Source organism: Haliaeetus albicilla, chromosome 9 (genome assembly GCF_947461875.1).
Source record: "Haliaeetus albicilla chromosome 9, bHalAlb1.1, whole genome shotgun sequence".
In the NCBI taxonomy this organism is placed as follows: Eukaryota; Metazoa; Chordata; class Aves; order Accipitriformes; family Accipitridae; genus Haliaeetus; species Haliaeetus albicilla.
The window spans coordinates 17,447,607-17,460,629 of NC_091491.1; the positions used below are offsets into that span (position 1 = coordinate 17,447,607).

A 13,023-nucleotide genomic window follows, 5' to 3' on the forward strand; every position below is an offset into this window, starting at 1 on the left:
ACTGTACAGTATTAAAGGAAATTAATTTTTAAAAGATGATTGGTTTTAGGAGGTTTAAGGGCTTTTTGTAATGTTGGCTTAAATGTAACAATAGGAATAAACAGACTGCAGTTTCTGCTTGAATATTTCTGTTAGGAGTCTGGTCTTTCAGCAGAAAACAAATATTCTCTATCAACTCCACTGGTAGCTTTATCTCTCTGTAATACAGGAAGGCAAGACACATTACACTGAAACAGCATCCAAAGGCCCATGCAAGGACAACACACACAACAGATGCTCAGTTTTAGGGTTTATTTCATCTGCTAACATTCATTCTTGATCTAGACAAAAACAATTAGATGATTTCTTTTTTAAATCCAATTTTTCTTGTGGAAGAAAACAACCTTTTAACACTTTTTTTGTAAGATGCTATAAATAAATATATAAAGCTTTAAGTGTTACTTGGCTCAAGTTAAACAGTTTTTATTTTTTGTTGGTTTTAAGTTCCTGAAGTGGAAAAAAAGTGCAAACCATACACATTCAGCCCAACAGAATGACTCCAGACACAATCACTTTCAGAGAAGCTGAATCTGTTTGATCTACAATATAGAGGATGGAAGGTGGGTTGGGGGACAGTTTTATATTTTTACCCTCAGTCACAAAACTCCTAGAAGATAAGAACTGAGTTCCTTGGTAGGTAAAGCACACAAGAAAGGGGAGAGGAAGAAAAAGAAAGTCCTGCCTGCACTGCCCTTTCCCTTGCCTGTGCAGATTGTGCAGCAGAGAGGAAAGAAGAGACAATATAAGCAAAGCCCGAGACAAAAACCAATGACAATGAAAAATAAAATCAGACACCAGTAGGGATGGTGAGAAATCTTGTGGCTGTTGCATGTTGGCCTGGCAGACTACACACAAACAGGAACTTCACATTGAGAGAGGGTGGGGATTTTTGTCTTCTCCTTATGAAGAAAAGATGAAAAGGGGCAATAAAAATAAGTTAAATCATATTCCAATATGTACAAAACAAATCATGCTCAGTAAACCATTTGAATATAAAATTATTCATTATAGTACAACTCTCTCAATCCAGTCTGCAGAATTGATACCTGGGGGAAAACAGCAAGGGGGAATTGTGGGGTTTTGAGGGATGAGACAGACTCATTTGCAAATCTTGGTTTTTTTCAGCTTGTATGGCTAAAAATTACAGAGGAAACCACCGGCAGCTGGGACAATACAGGCTTTAATACCCATGTGCTTATCAGGACTGCATTCACCTTGGCAGAACTCCTGTAGATGGGGCAAAATAAACAGCCACAGATAGCTCGGATTGTGTGCGCAGACACGAGCTCCACTGCTCACTGGTTTACCTGAACTGCTGCTAACTGACCTGTGCTTTGAAAGCTTTGCTCTACGGCTGATCAGGCAGCGAATCCTGCGTTCATTTCTACCACTGGAACATGATCTGCTAATATTAGTGAAAACAAGAACAAAAAGATAACGCAGCCAGCCCTGTGATCTGAATCCAGCAGACACTGTGAGTTGCATTCCAAGCTATAGCCCTGGAAATACAATGTTTAGTATAGTCTGTGTTGTGAATTCCTGTAGCGCTACCCATTTTTGTGACATTCGGAAAATTCTACGGGACAGGAGGGGGTCTGAGTAACTCTAAATACCAGTAAGAAGCTAGAGATGCTTTTAACCCCAGGATATAAATCTTATTCAGGCCCTGTTCTGTAATGTTAGTCATTACCTTCTGTAGCTGTTTTGTGTTTTCTGTGAAGTGATTTGATGGGCTCAGAGTGAAAACTTCCTAACTGACACGTCCGTCCTGCCACTGTGGTGGTCCTTCTGTCTCGCTCATACTCTCAGCAACTGTGCTGCCCTTTCTGCTCCTACAGGACAGCCCTGGGAGAGAGGAATCAAAAGCTTGTTGGGATCTTCCTTATGCTGCTTCCATTGCCATCCCAGTTTTGTAAGCAAGTAAGGGACTATGGGGTGCAAAAACATCAACCTGAATTGCTCCCCATTTATTCCAAAATGTTGGGCACAAAGGGAGAAATTCAGGCAAGCCAGAAATTCACACTGATCCTTTGTTGAGTTTTTTTTGTTGATGGCTGTGAACCCCATGACAGCCTGAGTCTGCAACCTTACCAGTCAGTTCTGCATTTTTTGACCTGGGTAGGGTACAAGGTGGCATCTGACTGTCTGGTAAACTTTGGTGGAGGCAAACTCCTTCAACAGAGCTAGCTGGAATGAGACAAATGAGCAATAAAAAGTTTTCTTCGGCAACAACACCCACCAAGCAGTGAAGTTCACACTGTTCAGGTGACTAAAAGCAAAAAAAGATGTCCTTCTTAGCACTGCAGGATGTCTTGGCCTTTCCACCCTCCCAAAGCAGGAATGGAGTCTGCTAGGAAATCCCCACTCAGCATCACCCTCATTTGTGGATGTGCAAGAGTCAGCACAGTGTAAGACGGCAGAGGCTAAGAGCCATCATCTTTGGCCTGGTACCAGGTAACTGCCTGTCCAAAATGCTCACTCACACTAATACTGTATAAACTCTTAGAATACCTTACACACCCTCAGCTTTTGTAAAGGCTTTTCATGGGGTATCCCTGGAACCATGGCAGAAACATTGTGGGATGGTCAAGCATCCAACTACATAAAATCTGAATTCAAGGGGAGCTGCCTCACCAACTCCAGTAAGAGACAGGTCGCAATCTTGCACCTGCCCTCACTGTACCCAGCATTCACCTATCCTGACCTGCATCATGATGCATTGACAGGCCCCCTGAAGAAACACTTCATGTAGTGAAGAAGGTCTCAGTGCATCTGGAAGTCACAGGAAAAACATTTTGGAAGAAAGGGGCAGATACTGAACAATGTACTATCTGGCCACTACTTCTGCCGGAGTGCCTTAAAGCTGTTGTTCTCCATTAATTTTAAAACTACACACACATTTTTCATGTTTTTGTAGCATCAGATAATCAGTCCTAAAAATGAAAGAAACTGTACCACTTCAAACTGTATGTAGTACATATAAATCACGAAAAACTACACTCACATTATGTTAAAAATGTTCCCTTAAACCCACTAAAGGAAGAAAATAGTGCCAGGTATGTCCTGCAGCCCATGCTCTGGCACACAGCACGCATGGCCTACAGCCATCAACAGACCAGCACAGCAGCCAGGGCGAGGGATGGCTTTTGGGTCACTCTCTTAATTTCCAATACTTAGAATCTGTTTCAAAGTGCCCTATACTTGTTGTACCTTGGAGTGCCTCTTTAGATTGTGTAAATTTGTTATTCCCAATGTACAGGTGGAGTAACTGAGGCATTTGCTGGGTGCAGGATTTGAATCTAGAAATTTCTGCCTCAGTGTTAAGCTGAGGTCAGCCTTCCTTTTGTGGGTTGAAGTGAAACTGTTAACAAGACAGTTTTCAAGATAGTTTCATTTCCTTTGCTTGTTACTGTAATATCTTACAAAGAAAATGTTGGAACAAGGTCTTCTACTGACATGCTTCTAGGGTCAGAGGCTGCCTCTGATTTAGAGAACCTGCAGACAAATCCATTAAAATCCAGCTGGTTACTTAGAGCCCATAACAGAAACAACTCAGGCAAACTAGGCCAAATTATGCCGGTCCTAATCATACACAGTCCCATTTACTGTCACCCTTTGGTAGATGAGAGCACAATTTGGCCTTCAGTACAGAATGCCTTTCAGAAGTCAGTGCTGGCATTCGCAGGCCTGCCTGGGCATTCACTGCACAGCCCTGCCAGAGCTGCGCCAAGGTACACCTCAGATACGGATTAGCTGCAGTAACCATTTGTGCATTATGGATCCATAACACAGGATGCACAGTGAAAAGCCTTTGGGGAAAGCTGGAAACTGTGCATGTAAACCAGTTGCTTTTTATATCTTATGTATTGTTTTTGTGGGTAAACAGCCTGTAAAATTGCATTTTTTAAATATAAATGTTTTCTTTAGTTACAGCAACACATAAAAGTGCTGGGAACTAGCAGACGTAGCTCCTCCCGGTCTTGGAATGCAGAGATGAGCAAATGGATTTGTAATACCTTCTGCCCCCAAGCCAACAATCGAAAATGGCTTCATTTTGCTTCCCACTTTTCAGCTAGGAGGAAATGCTTATGGCCAAGCTACACATCTCTGGGAACAGGAGCCATTTGTGGCAGAACCTTAAAGACAGCGACACCACTAGCAAATATCGGTACCAGCCAAATGCATGGGTAACAACGTCCCACTGTGCTTGTAGCTGGAGGAGCATGTGCTTAGGCACTTTGCAGCACCAGGATGCAGACCCGATCAAAATTAATCTGAAATCAATACAAAAGACATCCTTTGACTTCAGTGGACTTTGGATCAGGACTGTAACAGGGTTGTATTTGAGCCCAAAGTGCTGTTTGTATTTTCTGTTCTTAAGTTTTTAGTCATCTTCATTCTTCTGGAGAAGAACATCTCCAAAAGCAAGGTGTATCCCCCAGGGTGTACACAGAGGAAACAAGACAGCTCCTCTGCTTAAGGCAGCCACGTCCTTTGCAAAACTCAGTCTGAATTTGAAACTGTTGGAAACTGTGTACAGAGGCAGAGAGAGTGAATTAAAATACAAAACAAGCAGCACTTCAGTGGATTTGTAGGATGGGAAACGGACACTGTAAAAATGACATGCTAAAGCTGAATGTATCAGCTCTCTGCCTCTCTAGTGATTTCAATGCCATATTTGATCTCCAGTTAACATGGCCTTTGAAAATCAGATCATATTCCATTTGGTTCATAGTTTAGCCTAAACAATAGCTGGTTCAGGTCTTACAGGCTGAGTAATAACGGGGTGAGACATGAAACAGGCAAAAACTGCTTCATTTCCATGCTTCCAGGCAAACAAAGAAGTGTTTGCAACAGCAAGAAAATAAGCCATACTTTAATTTGGTGAGTGGGAAGAGGAATTAGAGAAGTCATTGTTGTTCTATGACTCAAAAGTCAGTAAGCAGAACCTGGTTAGACTGTCACCACACTGGAGGATTAAACCTACATGAGTGCCTAAAAAACAGCATTGAAAGAGTTCTGCTTTGAAAGTGGTCTGAGATTAAAAAAACATTATCCGTGATTCCCCTTTCCAGTTTTATGAACACAGCTTGTTCATTTAAAGTACGAGCTGCAGAACAGGCACTCTGCCAAAAGACAATGTGCACTGTCTCATAATTAATTCAGACCCAGAGTCAGAAATTTTCACAGCTCTGGAAGAGGGCCCCATCCTGTTCTCACTTAAATCAGTTCTGATGCCCATTATGTCTTGATAAAAGCAAGTAAAAATAACTGAAAAAATGCAGATACGGGTATGTCTGTATGCTTGTTCTAGTTCAGTATTTCACACAGCAACAAACAAAACAAAATCACCTCCTCATCATGTCCCCATTAATGACTGATTATTTGCAGGGTCTTCCTGGAACCTGTCATGCAGATTTATGAGGGATTCTTGCTATTTAAAGTCTTCCTTTTTTTTAGTATGTATGATAGAGTTTTCATGTGCTGTTAACACATAATACTGATGAAGGCATGAGCGGCAGTTGCGTAGGGTGACAGGATGGCATGTGAGTGCACGTTTGAGCCTATGTGGAATTTGGCTGGCTTTTAACTTGTTTTGGGACCTGCCTGTGAAACAAATCTGGAAGCTCTGTGCATGAATCCCCTATTATTTTTGTGATGAAGTTGCATATGTATACGTGATACCAGTGCAATGCATCAAAACCACTGTGCTAAGTACGTATCCTAGGCCATAGCCAATTTGCTTTAATACTTCTCATCCTCTGATGTTTTCCTTATTTTTATGGTGCTCTACTTTCTGGCAGTGGCTGCCAGCTGAAATGAAGTGACCACCCTTGTGCTCAGATCACAGCTTGACAGGATAGCACATCCTCAACTTAGTCACCATTATCATTTACTTACAAGCATTGCAATTCCCATTCCACCTCCAAAAACACCCACAAAAGAAAACCTCAGTTTCCTTGTTTTTTAATTATGTATCTTTATATCATTATGCTCAGGGGATAAACAGATTTAAAAAATCCTACTTCTGCCATTTGTGTTTGAATTGTGAGGATAATAAACATTCTTTTGTATTTGGCCTTATGAGTGGGCAACTGCATTTGTGCATTTTTTACCTCTGCATTATAATGTTGACCTTTTTTTTATTTTTATGTATTTCTTTTTTTTTAAGAATATCATTGGTCTTGTAAGAAACAGTAAAAAGACCCTATGCTTAAGGAAGCAATCTATCTTCTGTTTTACAGACTTGCTTTTAAATAAAATATTTTTTGTTGTTTTTGTAATTTTACTTCCATGATCTTTTATATGGAAACCCTAGAATATCATTAATATAAAAGTCTGCCTAGGCTACCACTTCTCTATAATATGGCTCATGTAGTCCTCAGTGGGCAAGCGTCCTTGCTCTTCAGTCTCTTCCTTGGGAAGTGCTTCATTGGATCGGTGAAGAAGCCTCTCTTCCCGATTCTTTATCCTCTGCTCCATCCTCTCCAGCTGCCGTTTGTACTGATAGCGCTGTTGGAAGAGGTCCTTTGCATAGTCATAGAGCTGCATGTCCAAGTCATTGAGCTCCTCAATCCTCCGAATGGTGTCATTATCCACCTCCACTCCTCCCGCCCTGGTACTGTTGTACTGCATAAAGGGCCGGATGAATTTCAGATTAAAAGTTCTCTCAAACAGGTACTGAGTCTTTCTCTGGAACTCTGTCAGGCCAAAGAAGGCCATGTCTTTGAGGTTCTTTTTTGCGCTCTCCAGCAGGATCTGTGCTCGCTTGTTCTCTGGGATGAAAGACATGTTGTAGCAGCCCACCAAGCTTAAGTCAGCCAACATCCTCACTTGGCGGTTGTTGGCCAAATTATATGGGCAATCCATGAACTCCTGCAGCGTGCAGCCTGACCAGTCCGTGCCTTCATAGCACGATGGCAGCTCTTCAGGAGTTGGTGTCCTGCCATCACACATGTGCAAGGAGGTCTTCCAAGTAGCTCCTCGTTGGACATGACGCCATTCGCTGAGGTAACGAGATACGGGGTCTCTCAGCAGTGTGATGTAGTAAAATTTTCTACAAGAAGAAGAGAAAGTAAAATAAATACTCTGCTAGTAACAAGAAAGATGCTTGGCAAGCTGAGATCTAGTGCAGATACCAAAAAGACAAGAGTAAATCAACATCACAGCATCCATTCCACTGTACTCTTGGATTATTTTCTTCTTGCAATATCTCATGTGAAGTAGTTTGTGCAGCATTAGACCCATGTTTCTCTTTCTCATTGCCCACCATTTTGGTCTTGCTAAGTAGTAATGCTTTCACCGGGACATCCACTTCCAGCAACAGACTGCAATATCGAGAACAAATCATCAGGATTCAACCCATCTACCAACTTCAGAGAGCAACTGTGACTTCAGGGACTGCCTGGCCTTTCACACAACCATGCACCCTCTGAATCAGCCAGGACTTGCTCTGCAGGACAGCCCAGCAACTGGTCTGTTTATGAGCTAGGCCTATCATTTTCACTTCATGCAGATGCTGACCAGGACACCTGCTACTTGATTGATCTGGCTGCTGAGCTGAAATTTGGGAGTCTGCAGTGAGTAGCAGGATAACATCACAGGAACATAAGTGAAAAATAATGGGAAATCAGGAATGCAATATGCTTTGTAGAAAGAGGAGATATGAGTTGACAACCAGCAATAGTAGTTGCTGTTCCAAGTATAATTAAGTCCCCAACAATACAGGCTGTCCCTTAAACTGAAAACATCACAGCTGTCTTGCACAAAGAGACCCTCTAGCTTCAGCCCACCTTGAGCCTGGATAAAGTTCTGGGATTGATAGTGATGGCAGTCTGCAACAGCCCTCTCCAGACAGAGGGAAATGGGCCTTTTTTCCCCTCACTTCCAGTAGCTTGGGACTATAGTGTCTCCGAATGTTTCTAGAACAAAGAAATACCTTCTCTAGTTGCTAAAGCTGGCAGGGAATTAAATCCACATGTGCTCCCAGCACATGGGGCTGTGTGACACTGTGCACAAACGGGAGCACCTGGCTTTGGCAGGGTAATGCACACATACTACTGGAAATGTTCCATATAGGGGTGGCGGTGGATTCATTTCCCCATCAGAAATGCATCTTTGCAATGCTGCTATGGCTCACTGCTCTGCTGGCACGGCTTGGGAGAGCTGAATGTGACGGCCATTGCGAGGGCACTGCAGTTTTTTTGGGGGGGGGGAGTAAAAAAAAATCTGTTTTGGCTAATAACACATCCATATTTTCCTAGCACCTTCAATATTATTATTCCTAGCAGTAACCTAAACTACTGCAATAAGAGTAATTTAATTTTAAGAAAATACATCAAAGACACTGCCCAGGAAGTCTGATTTTAAGGAATGTTGGCTTTCCCAATTTATTACTAACTTGCTGAAGGCTTGTTCCAAAGCAGTAAATTTTGGTCTTTCCAACAATGGCAATGGGTGTCCACTCTGGCTCCAACTCCTCTCCTGCTTTCTGCCTTCAGAATTAGGAACTAGGGCTGGTAAAAACATCTGCTATTTTTGGAAACTTTTCCATCTCTCTTCATAGCAAGGGTATCACGCTGTCTAGTAATATTGTCTAGTACTGTCTGTGTACAAAAGAAGGGGAGCAGAGTGCGTAAGAGAAACACTTCCTTTAAATTTACCTCTTTTTCCTTCATTTTGATTGTAGCCTGTAATGATTCAACTACCCAGACTGAGATGCAGCTATGATTTATATAGACAGTGCTAAGAAACATCTGACAGATGGGGATAAAATATGACAGAGGAAGGAAAAGGAAAGCAATGATGAATGCCGCATGTTCAAGCAAGAGATACTGATGCTAAACACTACCAGCATTTTTTGACTTGTGAACTGCAGTGGACTTTTTATTTGCACCAATGTAATCCAAAGGTTGCATTTTTTTCCTGAAACAGGTTGAAGCCAATTATTATTATGTGGCTTACAGAAGCAACCAGGAGTTTCACCTAAGACCAGGGACTCGTTTGTGATGTATGAGGGGGAGCTGATTCCTGCCCAAACCTGCAGTATACACAGGTATGGGTAGGGAAAAAAAAAAGAATTAGTATCTGCATTTTGTAGACAGGGGAACCACAAATATTAAATGATGTGCATGAAGTCAAATGGGTGTCTGTGGCAGAGCTGCCACGAATCTGGTTCTTGTAAGTTTGAGTCCAGTTTGTCTTCTCTCTCTCTCTCTCAACTCTAGGAGTCTATTAGTAAATCAGATTAATAAATATCATGCAAAGCTTCTAGGGTCCATTGGAATAGAGACAGCTTGAACAGGATATGGATTGAAAAAAGGTTAAGGAGCAAGTATTTCTTTCTTCACACCTGCACTACAAGAGCTATTATCTTAGTTGAGGCGATACACTGATAAATATTTTACCATGAGCAATCTCTCTCTAAGATTCATCTCAGTGAATAGAAAGCATAGGAAAATAGGCTACATCTTCTGAAATTATACTGAATTTGATGTGTCCCTTTCCAGGTCTGTCACATAGAAAAGTGCTCGAAGAAGGGGAGTTTGCCTCCTGACACGCAAGTAAGATGTATCTTTGGAAACTGGAATACAGGCAGTAGAACCAGGCCTCTGGAGGTACTTTGGGAAGCTGCTCCAATGGGGCATAAATGAAAAAAAAACCACAACCCAAACCAAAGAGAGACTGCAATGCAAAAGAATAGTTTAAACTGCCTAAATTGAGATGCACCATTGACATACTGAAAGTTATGCTCCCAAAACTGTATTTAGCTTTCTGGAAGGATATTAGTTTTAGAGGTGCAGATTCCCTCAGCTCTCAGGAAAGTGAACAGCACACCTTTAGGAAGACTGGGGCCTCAGGAACCAGAGATGAGCCACTTTGATCTTAGATGAATGACCACGGAAGTATTCACCCAAGGTACTTAAGATACTGAAGTTTCCATTCTCTAACTGTAAGTTGGATATTGCCTTTAAGTTCAGCGAAAAGTTAGGTTATCTCTCTACAGCATCATCCATTAGCAGCATTGTTATTAACATCAGGAGCCAGAAAGTCAGGGGAACTTTGCGCCACCATGGCTTAGAACACAGGCAGTGCCACTTGTCAGCAGTGGCTTGAAATTTATGAGGAACCACATGACTAGTAAGTTCTCTTTTGTCATCAGAGATAAAATAAACCTATAAAATACATGCAGCTGTGAGTGCCCTTCCTTTCAGCATGGTGCCCCTGACAGCTACTTAACTTAAGTATTCCTAAAGGCTCATTTCAGAAGTATGGTCTTCTCCTAGCCCAGATGGTTCCACTCAATACTGCCTCATAAAAAACCCAATCAGCCCCAGTTTGGTCATGCAATGCCAAGACTCACTGGCCTTCCTGGAGTTAACAAGCCTGAGCAAGAAAAATGGACATTTTAGTTAGTATGGTATTTATTTTCTTTTTCTTCCTATGTCAAGCTGGGCAGAACAGCATTACTACTTTTGCAGGCTCCCTTTCTACATATCCATAGGGTTGTGATCCCCAGGAGGACAAAGAAAAGCAGAAGCCAATGTCACAGCTCTACCTTTCCTCGCATTATTGTCCCTGGTGGTCCCAACGTGAAAATCCACCCGAAGGTCCCTGGGGCATTTGCAACTTCAGCATTGCAACTTGGATCGGCATGGAAGCTGCACAGTTTTGTCTGAGGAAAGAATCGCTAGCATATTTATTAAACAGCGCAAAATGAAATCAAGTTTTTGATAAACAACCTGTACTAGAACTGAAGTTTCAGGGAGAAAAAAATCCAATATTAGAAAGGAAGGGCAATCTTGCAGCTGTAGTACACAAATGAATTCAGGCAACTTGAGTATAAGTACCCCTTCTGTCAAAATTAGCCTATATGCCCCAAACAAATCTCTCTCTCTGCCTCTGTTTCCTATGTGTGAAGGGCTGACAATATCTCCTTTGTCCATTTTGGCAATTCAAAACATAACATCTTTTGCAGCAGGAACCGTCTCCTTCAATGATTATGCAAAGCCTCTGTTTCAGCATGGATTGAGGTCAGAGGACAACAGTTAACTTGAGGCACATTTTTTCATGACACAGGCATCAGGGGCACTGTTGCCCCACAGGATTCCCACCCCAGACCTCTCCTTCCCATTCTCACATAGCAGCACAAAGCAGCCTTAGTTTTTGCCAGCAGAGGGTTTTTTTTTTTTTTTTTGCAGGCCCATGCTGCAAATGCAGTCACTGAGCAGATCTGGGTTAAAAATAACCCTTTCTTGCAGACAGGAGGGAGTGGCTGAAACCCCCATTTAGTAATATTCTGCCTTAATTCCTGTCAGCAGGTTCCTCAGCTAATGAAGGGGAAATGAAACCCTTCTTCCTCTAAAAAACCAATTCCTTCTCTTTTGCTAATAACCAGTCAACATAATTCTGATAAAGTGACAGATTCTAAATATGATGCTATTATCTCTCTTCAGTTCATTTCCATTTATGCTTTCCTACACTCCTATTCCATACACCCTTCTTACTTCCCACTGCTGGTCTCTAAAATCTGCTAAGAACTGCTTATTTGACTGTGCAATCCCCTATTCTTCACTGTGATTAAATGCTTCCCTCCCACACAGCTGAAATATCTTATTTTTTATTTCTACAGGTTCTTCACTGAGCTTTCAAGCATCCCTCACAGGAAAACCAAAAGCTATAATGAGTCCTTCTTGACTACTGTGGTGGCCTTCCATCAGATAAAGAGCAAAATAAGGATAGCCACTTCCAATCATACATGCTTCATCCTGCCTGACAGGAGGGGGAAGGGGAAGGAAGCTGCATAGGTCAGCTTCAACCATATAACCCCAATCTGTCAAAGCAACATGCCCCCAAGCTACAATTTTTCTACTGCTAAAGAAAAAAATAATAAAAAAATCTTTCTGTGTCCCTGCTGAATTAAGTGAACTGAACAGGGTGTCTGCCAGCTTGCAGGAATGAGAAACACTGTTTTGTTTATAAGAAGTAGTAATGTCAAATTTGTGGCTGATTTAAAGCATCTTAGTAAGCAAAATCCACATATTATGCACTCCTCTCATAATTTGTGGGGGTCCTTATTAAATTCATACTGGCTCTCACTGTAAATACTTTATCCCTAAAACAACCAGTGATTTTGCCTCCCACCAGCAAAATGAAAATGTGCACCTACCCTGCTGTTAGTCTGCAGTGACCAAGGAAAGAAGAACTAGAGCAGTCAGCACCCCTTACTGCGATGACTTAAACCCTCACCTTACAGAGACAATTAAGGGGATTATTAGGTAACAGTTATCTCCACTGAAAATGGAGATAAAGGAGCAGTTCCAGCAATGACTTACAGGTAAGTAAAAGTGAGTCAGGTGTCTCTAACAACGGATGAGCTAAGAATGTGGCAGATGAAAGTTTATAAAGAATTTATATTCTCATTTTAAACTCATACTAAACGTTACCTACAAATAACAGACATATGAAAACCTGTTTTACCCTTCTGCGCAGAGCCACAAAATGACCTTCTGCTATGGTGGGACACTCTGGGGTGCAGAACACTCTCCAGCCAACCCCACCGCTTGCTGCAGTAAAAGTTGCCTCCTACTTTATTTACCGCCAGTACATCAAACCCTGCTTACCACTTTTAAAGCCCAAACTTGGGAAGACTCCACATATTTCCCTTTTTACGCTACAGTCAGGTTTCTTGCATAACAAAACACACTCTCAGCTAGAGATTGCAATTTAATATATGTACAATGATTACTTCCTTTGGTAGCAAATAGCCCTAATTTTCCTCACTCTGTTTCCTCTCATCTGGTGTTCATTTAGACTCTTCCTGCATTTCACACACAATAAACTCCTCAACCCTTTAAAAGTCGTAGAAAAAGAAAGAAAACCCCAAAATGAACAAACCAACCAGACTCTTCTGCCCCCTATGTTTAAATAAACGTTGCTACACAAAACACCAAAAGCCAAGAAACTTAATAGCAAAGCCAATCC

General features: G+C 41.8%; 1 protein-coding gene across 1 annotated transcript in view; it reads right to left on the reverse strand.

Annotated features, from left to right (window-relative positions):
• Nucleotides 1-277: 277 nt before the first annotated feature.
• Nucleotides 278-13,023, reverse strand: part of HS6ST1 (heparan sulfate 6-O-sulfotransferase 1) — a 209,802-nt gene continuing 197,056 nt past the window's right edge. Inside the window, exon 2 of the mRNA XM_069791972.1 lies at nt 278-7,096. Coding sequence (XP_069648073.1) covers nt 6,388-7,096 — 709 coding nt within the window. The 3' untranslated portion in view covers nt 278-6,387. The remainder of the gene's footprint in view (nt 7,097-13,023) is intronic.